Raw genomic sequence first — 8,252 nt, 5'->3', positions numbered from 1 at the left:
GCCCGGGTGTCGAAGCAGTGGAGACCAACACACGGTGAAAGGAGACTGGAGGTGAGGGGGGGGGGGGGGGGGGCATCATTGCAGCTGGCAAGTGCGCGCCTCGATCGAACACTCGGGTTCCAGGGGGAGCAAGAACAGGGCGGCGGCGGCGGCGGCGGCGGCAGGAGGAGGCCTTTCCAGAAATGAGCCCCCGGCGACGGTGCGGGCGCGTCGGGCAAAAGCAAGCACAAGCGTGGATGTGTGCGTGGTGCATGCGCCGGAAGAAGCAGACTGCAAGAGAATGTGCTCCGGGTTGCGATCTGGACCCGCCGATCCCGTGATACCGTGTTCATGACTCCCCTACCATAATACCATTACAACCCCCGGAGGGCAGAGGCGTCCGTGGCACCAACCCCGACCCTCGTGGGGCTTGGGGCTCAAGCGGCCTGCGCCACATCGGCCGGCCTCCGTCGGGACCTCTCAACGTTCTTTCTTCCAAATGTCCCTCTCTCTCTCTCTCTCTCCTCTGTCTCTCTGAGGGCCTTTCCACACGGGAAAAGGCCCGGGGCGCCCTTTCCGGCGACCTGCCCTCGGCCGGTGGTGCCGCCATCTCACTGACCAAGCCCAGGGCCAGGCGCGGCCTGCCAACCGCGAGGTGTCTGGTGGATCCTGTGAGCCTGCTCGAGGCCTCCTTGCACCTCCGCATACGGGGGACCCGCTGGACTAGGACTATCTTCGTGAGCCGTGTCTACATTTGTGCGGAGGCGCTAGCCGGGCATGGTCCCGGCCAGGTGGCGGGGGAGAAGAGCGAGAGAGAGAGAGAGAGAGAGAGAGGGAGAGTGTGCATCCGCGCCGCCGGCACCCGCCTGTGGCTCCTTGTGCCGGCCGAAAGGCCAGAACCCTGGTACCCTCTCGAGGCACTCGGGTTGCCAGCGAGAAGAGGCGTGGAGCGCGTGCTTGTGTCGGCGGCCCCCGCTCCCCCCGCACGCGAGTGCCCCCTGTGGGACGGTGCGGTGCGGTGCGCTTCTGCCCGCCGTTTTAGCCCGCCGCGTGTGCCAGCCCCCTCCCCCGTGCGCCCCCCCCCCCCCCCCCCCACAGTGGCAGGGGGGCAATGTCCGGTCATTGAGCCCGGCGGCCTCCTCGCTCGCCTCTTCCTGCCGGAGGCCGGTCTCTCTTCGGGCGCCCCCCTGGGCCCAGCCCGATGGGGCTAGCCCCCCCCCGCTTGCCCCCCCTTTCTTTTTTGGTTTTGGCACTGCACTCCCTACTGAAGCGCGGACACCGAGCCCCTCGTGTGCCCCCTCCTCAGCCGAGAGTTACTCCCCTAACCTCCCCCGGCTTAGTCTCCTTGCCCTTTCCCTGCCGCAAGCATGTCTCGCCTCGTTCCCCGCCCCGAGAACGCCCTCAAGCGTGCCAATGGTACGGCTGTCCTCCCCCCGGTGCTCGGGCACCGATTCGCTCCTGCCCCCCTGTCGCTCCTTCGTCATGTCCCCGGCTTTCCCGGCTGCCTACCCTGGCCCTTCTCCCCGTCTGGCCTTTCTCCCCCGCCTCTCTCTCTCTCTCTCGCTCTCTCCCTCTGCCGCTGATCCGGTCTCCTCACCTGTCCCATGTCCTTCCCCCTCCCTCCCTCCCCGCGGCCCGCCACCACAGAGCTCCTTGTTGTCGACAAGAAGAGCCTGGCCATCGAGATTCTCCATGAGTCGCTGCTCAACCGCCGCATCCGCGCCTGGTCCCCGGCCGTGGAGGAGGTCATGATGCTCTACATCGACCTGAGCATCGACCTGCGCGAGTCGCGCCGCACTCAGCAGCTGCGCGATGCGCTTACCGCCTTCCGTGCCATCTCCCAGAGCAGCAACCCCTCCTCGGTGGAGAAGGTCATTGACCACCTGTTCGCCGGTGCCGAGAAGCGCTTCAAGGAGGCCTTCGACTCGGCCACCGCCGCGGCCAAGAAGTTCGACCAGGACCTGGACGAGGGCGACACCCCGGAGACCATCATGATGGGCATGGTCACTTCCGAGGACAACCGCGACCGTTCGGACCGCACCCTGCTCGGGCCGTCCATTCGCTTCCTGTGGGATGCCTACAAGATGACCATCGAGATTCTGAAGAACAACTCCAAGCTCGAGTCCCTGTACCATTCCACCGCTCGCCGGCTGTTCAAGTTCTGCCGCGAGCACGGCCGCCGCAATGAGTTCCAGAACATCAGCAAGATCCTGCGCTTCCACCTGGAGGAGGCCATGAAGCAGCTGGATGCCTCCAAGCCCGGCAACTTCAGCATCAACCTCAAGAGCATCAACAGCCTGCGTCTGCAGCTGGACACTCGTCTGGAGCAGCTGGACACCGCCATCAAGCTGGAGTCCTGGTCCACTGCCTTCAGCACGGTGGAGAACCTGCACAGCCTGCTGCCGCTGACTCGCCGGTCCTTCCGCGCCGAGTACCAGGTGGCCTACTACCGCCGTCTGGCCAGCATCTCGCTCATCTCCAACAACTACCTGGCCCATGCCTTCTCCAGCTGGCGCATCTACCAGCTGGCGGACTTCGCCACCGAGGCCGAGCGCCAGGACGCCGCCAACAAGCTGGTCCTGGCCACCCTGGCCATCCCGGCCTCCCGCGGCAAGACCTACCACAGCGGCGGCCGCAACTTCGAGCATGAGCAGCTCAACCGCCTGACCCTGTTGCTGATGAGCAACCGCAAGCCCTCGCGCGCGATGCTCCTGCGCGAGCTCAGCCAGAATGGCGTCATCGCCGCGGCCATCCCCCAGGTCCAGCAGCTGTACACCCTCTTCGAGGTGGACTTCCACCCGCTGTCGATGGCCCCGCAGTTTGCCCCGATCTCGGCCTTCCTGGCCGAGAGCCCGGAGCTGGCTCCCTTCCTCAAGTCCCTGCAGGAGGTCCTGCTGGGTCGCCTGCTCTTCCAGCTGAGCCTGGTGTATGACACCATGAAGCTCTCGGCCCTGGCCGAGCTGGCTCCCTTCTTCACTGCCGACGAGATTGAGGCCTTCCTCCTGGCCATGTGCCGCAGCAATGACATCTCCCTGGCCGTGGACCATGTGGCCCAGTCGATTCGCTTCAAGTCCGCCGTGCGCCAGGACCTGGCTGTGCGTGTTTGCCCCTGTCGGCTCCCTTCGCCTTCGCTTTTGCTCCGGCATTGCCCACTCACCCTCTTCCTTGTATGCCCCCCCCCCTCGCGCTATCTCTCCCTCTCTCTCTCTCTCCCCCCCCTCTCCCTGGGGTCTTCGTGCCTGTCCTTCCATCGTCTTCGTTCGCCCCCGCCCCCTTCTCTGCTCCCCGCCCCCATGCTCCTCTTCCGCTCATCCACCAGGCCAAGGGCGTCCAGGCTCACATGCTGCAGGTTGCCCAGGACCTGGCTCCCATCTCCGAGAAGATCCGCCCCAGCGCCGCCACCTCCATGGAGGACACCCGTGCGGCCTTCTTCGACCAGATCCGCGAGAGCCTGGAGTCCGAGCACTCGACCGCCATCAACCGCAAGGAGCAGTTCGACTACGCCAAGGACATGCAGGAGCGCAAGGCCCGCGAGCGCATGCTCACCGAGAGCCGCCGCCGCATTGAGGAGATGCGCCTGAGTGCCGAGGCCGAGCGCGTTCGTGTCAACGAGGAGTCCACTCGTCGTGAGCTGGAGCGCCTGCAGGCCGAGCGTGATGAGGCCGTCCGCCAGTCGCGCATTCGCCAGACCCGCGAGCTGGAGGCCCGCGCGGCCGATCTCGGCATCAAGCTGGACCTCGGTGACGTGGAGGACATGTCCGCCGAGCAGATCATGGCTCGTCAGCTGGAGCAGCTCAACGCCGAGAAGGCCGAGATCCACAACCGCCTGTCCAAGCTGGCCCAGCACATCGACTACCAGGTGCGCGCCCTGCGCCTGGCCGAGGTGCCCATCCTCAAGGAGGACTTCAAGGCCGCCGATGCCCGGGACCTGGCCCACCACGAGGCCTACGTCCAGCGGAACACCGAGCGCGCGCGCGAGCTCCACGCCAAGGGTCTCCAGGTCAAGAGCTGGGTCCAGGTGGTGGTGTCGGAGGTCGACCACTTCAAGGCCCGGTCGGCCGCCTTCCTGGCCGAGATCGAGCGCCAGAAGGAGGAGGAGCGCCGCATCCAGGAGGCCGCCGCCGCCGAGCAGCGCCGTCGCCAGGAGGAGCTCCAGCAGCAGCGCCTGGCCGAGCAGCAGCGTGCCCGCGAGGCCGCCGCCGAGGCCCTCCGCATCAAGCAGGAGGAGGAGGCCATCCGCGCCAAGGCTCACGAGTCGCAGCAGCTCCGCACCATGCAGTCGGAGCAGGTTCACCTGCGCAAGCTGGACACCCTGCAGCGCGAGCGCGATGAGCTGGACAAGGCCCAGGCTAGCCTGCGCATGGCCAGCCCCACCGGTGTGGGTGCCGCCTCCTCGGCGGCGGCGGCCGTCCCGGCCACGGGCGGCCCCATCCGCGGCGGTGCCTTCGGTGGTGGTGCTCCCCGTTCCACCTTTGGCGGCCCCCCCTCCAGCGGTGGCTACCAGCGCCCGGGCTTCGGTGGCGATGGCCCGCGCGGTGACTGGCGCGGTGCCCCGGGCGCCGGCCCGGCTCACTCTGCTGCCGGTGGCAGCCCGGCTCCCTTCGGTGGCCGTGGCTCTGCCCTGCCCTCGGGCGCCTCCGCCGGCGGCGGTGGCTTCCGCTCCGGCTTCGGTGGTGCTCCCCCGGCTGGCGGTGCCCCGGCCGATGGCAGCATGATGCGCGGCTCGCGTGTGCCTTCCTCCTCCTCCTTCGGCGGTCCCCGGGATGGTCCTGGTGGTGCCCCGGGCGGTGGTGCCGGTGGCTTCCGGCGCTCTGCCCCGGGTGCCGGCGGCCCGCCCGGCTCCGGCCCCATGGCTCCCTTCTCCCGCTCGGGCGCCGGTGCCCCCATGCGCTCTGGCGACCAGTCGCTGGCCGGTGTCTCGCCGGCTCGCTCCCCCGCCCCGGGTGGTGCTCCCCAGCCTGATGATGATGGCTTCGTCCCGGTGTCCGGCTCCCGCCGTCGCCGTTAAGCCGAAGGAGCAGCCCCTCCTGCGCGCCGCCGCCCCCCCCTGAGCGGCGGCAAACGGCCAGAGGAGCAGGCGAGAAGGGGCCACCAAGACCGATGACGGCGTGTGACTCCGTGTCCCCGTTCCCGCGTGCCGCCCTCCTTCTCCGCGCCTCCCATGGGGGAGGGGCGAGGCCGGGGGGGGGGGGGGCGACAAGCACACGAGCCGCCCAGCTGTCGGCCCCTTCCTCTGCTCTGCGCGCCCCATGTCCCCGCACTGGGGCGTATCCTTTTTCCCCTCTCCCGCGCGCCCCATGATGATGTGCGCAGTTCGCGACGCGGCTCGGCGGCATGGGCCGGAGGGGGGGGGGGGAAGGTACCGGCCCTACGCGCGCGTCACAGAGCAGCCCCTCCCCCCACCCCCCTCCACAAAATCCAATAAACCTTGTTACCTACTATTTCTCTGCGTTGGCACCATGTCTCCTGGCGTGCCTGTCTCCAGCCGCTCTCGGCTGCGGGGGGGAAGTGGCGGGAGCGGGTGTTCTGCTCTCCCCCGCTTATTGTGGGGTTCGCAGTCGGCGGGCCCCTTTTGTCGAGGCGCAACCAAGTGCCCCCGTCTCCCGGCCTCGCCCAGGCCGCCGTCACTTTCATCCTCCCCCCGCGTCCCCGTTTTTGTCCCCGCCCCCGCCCCCCCCCCCCGCCTCCCAGCCCTATTCCGTCTGTTGATCGGGCCTGGTCCTCGGTGCCTTTGCCTGCCTTTCCCCCCTTCGGCCGATTTGCTGCCATGCTTGCGCGGGCTTTGGCCTCGGCGCGGGGCCGCTCGCCTCACCTGGCCGCCAGGGCCGCCATCTCTTCCTCTGCCGTGCGCCCGGCGCCGCACGACAACCCCGAGCTCATCCGGTCCTACTTCTATTTTGTCGACGAGCATGGGCGCCTTTTTCTGGATGGAACCCGCATGAAGAATTTCGTGTCCTGTGCGTCTGCCATCCCCGCTGGGTGCCCGTACCGGGGTGCCTTGCTGCCCGTAAGTGCTGACTGGCCCGCGCCGCTCGCCGACCCTGCACCGGGCTCCTCCCGGTACTTTGCCTCCTGACGGCAGGCTTCAAGGAGGCGGACTTTTTGCGGATGTTCTTCAGTGCCGTCCGACCGGCCGGCGCGCCGCCGCCTGCGCGCCCCGCGGCCCCGAGCCCGCCCTCCATGCTGGGCCCCTCCTCTGCCGAGGGCGCGGTGGCTGCCTCGTCGCTGCACTACTGGCCGGAGCCCGACCGGCTGGCGGCCTTCCGCTGGGTGTCCCCCTGTGCCGGGGAGTACAATTACATTGCGGCCGACGACACGCCGGTGGTGTTCACTCTGCTGGAACGGCGCCCAGTGGCGACCGATGCACCGGGCACCGTCGGCCACTCGGCCGAGCAGCAAGCCGACCCCGGCCTGCCGCACGCGGCAATCGACCCCGGCCAGCCGTATGACTTGTGCTGGGCCGCTGACCGGCGGGTGCCCTTCCGCCCGGAGCTCCTCCGAGCCGATCCGCGCACCGGGCGACTGTACTACCCTGCTCCGTTGCGGACCCTGCGCCGGGGGGATCCGGCTCGGGCTCGCGTCGAGGCGACGGCCGACGCGGCGGGCATCCCCTCGGCTTCCAGCGTGGGCCATGCCCTTGTGGCCAGCCGGGTGACCATTGCCCTGATGCCATTTCTCCTGGGGGCCGGTGATGACGGGCCCGATGGGGGGGCCTGGTCGCTTGAGTGGCCATCCCCCGGCAGTGCCATCCCCATCCCGGCATTGTCTCTCAAGGACCTGGAGCCTGCCCAGTGAGCACCTCTCATGCCGACCATCCCTGTGACATGCGTACATCCCCCCCCCCCCCCCCCTCCTCGGGCGGGTGTACTCGGGCGGTGTGCTCGGATGGGCCGAATGTACACACCAGCGGCACATGGGTGTCCCGATGTCCCCGCACTCTCTTTCTTTGCCTCGCTGTTGCTCCTTTTTCCCTCCCGATAGCCTGCTCCCCCTCCTCCCTGTGGGGCCTTTTCCAAGCCCCCATTCCTTGCTCGCCGTGTCCCGAGGAGGGGAGGGGTATATTGTGCAGGACTCCCGCCCGGACCTGCCAGGAGGGTGCGCATGCATCCGACTCCCCCTCAAAGGAGCAACTGCAGAGCCGCCACTGCCAAGAGGGCCACCAGGGCCATTTGGAAGGCAGACCGACCGGTCGGGATGCGCCGCGACACAGCCGCATTGTAGCAGTTGACCGGCGGCAGCATGGAGCAGTAGAGGGTTGTCGTTTCGCCTGGGCGAAGGACCGCTCGCCGGAAGCCGTGGCAAGTGGCCGAGCTGTTGATGACCCGGTGGCAGAAGTTCCGACAGGGTGGCTTCACGGTTCGGCGCTTGTACAGAGCATTGGCATTGTTGCATGTGAAGCTGGGACACGGTTGGGCCGTCACACGCGGCCCGTTGCAGCACAAGCAGGAGCAATGGGGCCCCGGGAATCGAAGCGGGAGGGCAGAGTCCATGGGGGGGGGGGGGGCATGTCAGTGAAGAGAGACACGTCGGGACGAAGAGGAGAACCTGAGAGAGGGGCCCCAAGAGGGCACATGTTCCTCCCCCCTCTTCTCCTGCGGAAAGGGAGGGCGAGAGGCGGATGGAGAGAAAGCCAGAGAGGGAGAGAAAGCAAGAGAGGGAGAGAAAGCAAGAGAGGGAGAGAAAGCAAGAGAAAGCCAGAGAGGAAGAGGGAGGAAGAAACGCACCCAGCACGAATGTTCTGTACCCACATGACAATGTAGCAGAGATCCGAGAAGAGGGCCTCGCAGATGGCCCGCTCTGTGCCCCACTGCGGCCCCACCAGGCGATCGTATCCCCGATGGTCGAGGTCCATCAGGTATAGCCGTGCCTGGTAGGTCATGTTGTAGGAGTTGAAGTCGGCCATGGAGGAGCTACAGCGGGGGTAGTGGAATTGGCTGGAGGGCTCCATGGCAGCCGTGGCATCAGTCGTGTCGCCGGCTGGCCGGAGGTCGGTGGTCTCGGTGGCCGGGTCGAACTGCCGTGGGAAGGCCCGGCCCTCGGCCCAGAAGGGGAGAAGGTCGTCATTGGGCATGGTCGGCCCGGCGTCCGTTGTCCCGGTGGGAACCGGGTAGGGGGTGGGCCCGAGAGCCAGCTCGGGATAGAACTGCGAGTAGCAGCGACTCGCCGGGGCGTCCGGCAGGTAGCACAGGTCATTGGATCGACAGAAGCCATATGGCCCGGGGAGCTGGGGCCCAGCAAAATGCCATCCGCCGAGACCAGAGGCAGGGCCGGGG

General features: G+C 67.9%; 3 protein-coding genes across 3 annotated transcripts in view; 2 read left to right on the top strand and 1 right to left on the bottom strand.

The window, feature by feature from the left end:
- The first annotated feature begins 1,199 nt into the window (after window positions 1-1,199).
- On the top strand, window positions 1,200-5,420 carry H696_04637 (hypothetical protein). Its single transcript, XM_009498516.1, has 3 exons — window positions 1,200-1,395; window positions 1,627-3,074; window positions 3,299-5,420. The coding sequence occupies exons 1-3, from the start codon at window positions 1,347-1,349 to the stop codon at window positions 4,985-4,987; spliced, it is 3,186 nt and encodes a 1,061-aa protein (XP_009496791.1). The 5' UTR covers window positions 1,200-1,346; the 3' UTR covers window positions 4,988-5,420.
- A 240-nt stretch (window positions 5,421-5,660) lies between these two features.
- Window positions 5,661-6,827, top strand: H696_04636 (hypothetical protein). The gene is made up of 2 exons (XM_009498515.1): window positions 5,661-5,936; window positions 6,062-6,827. The coding sequence occupies exons 1-2, from the start codon at window positions 5,747-5,749 to the stop codon at window positions 6,772-6,774; spliced, it is 903 nt and encodes a 300-aa protein (XP_009496790.1). The 5' UTR covers window positions 5,661-5,746; the 3' UTR covers window positions 6,775-6,827.
- A 135-nt stretch (window positions 6,828-6,962) lies between these two features.
- Window positions 6,963-8,252, bottom strand: part of H696_04635 (hypothetical protein) — a 2,252-nt gene continuing 962 nt past the window's right edge. Inside the window, exons 2-3 of the mRNA XM_009498514.1 lie at window positions 7,704-8,203; window positions 6,963-7,377 (exon numbers count right to left, since the gene is read on the bottom strand). Coding sequence (XP_009496789.1) covers window positions 7,098-7,377; window positions 7,704-8,203 — 780 coding nt within the window. The 3' untranslated portion in view covers window positions 6,963-7,097. The remainder of the gene's footprint in view (window positions 7,378-7,703; window positions 8,204-8,252) is intronic.

This window comes from Fonticula alba, assembly GCF_000388065.1.
Source record: "Fonticula alba strain ATCC 38817 unplaced genomic scaffold supercont2.7, whole genome shotgun sequence".
Taxonomy (NCBI): Eukaryota; order Rotosphaerida; family Fonticulaceae; genus Fonticula; species Fonticula alba.
Note: the sequence above shows the minus strand (reverse complement) of the source record. Positions and strands in the feature narration are given on the sequence as shown.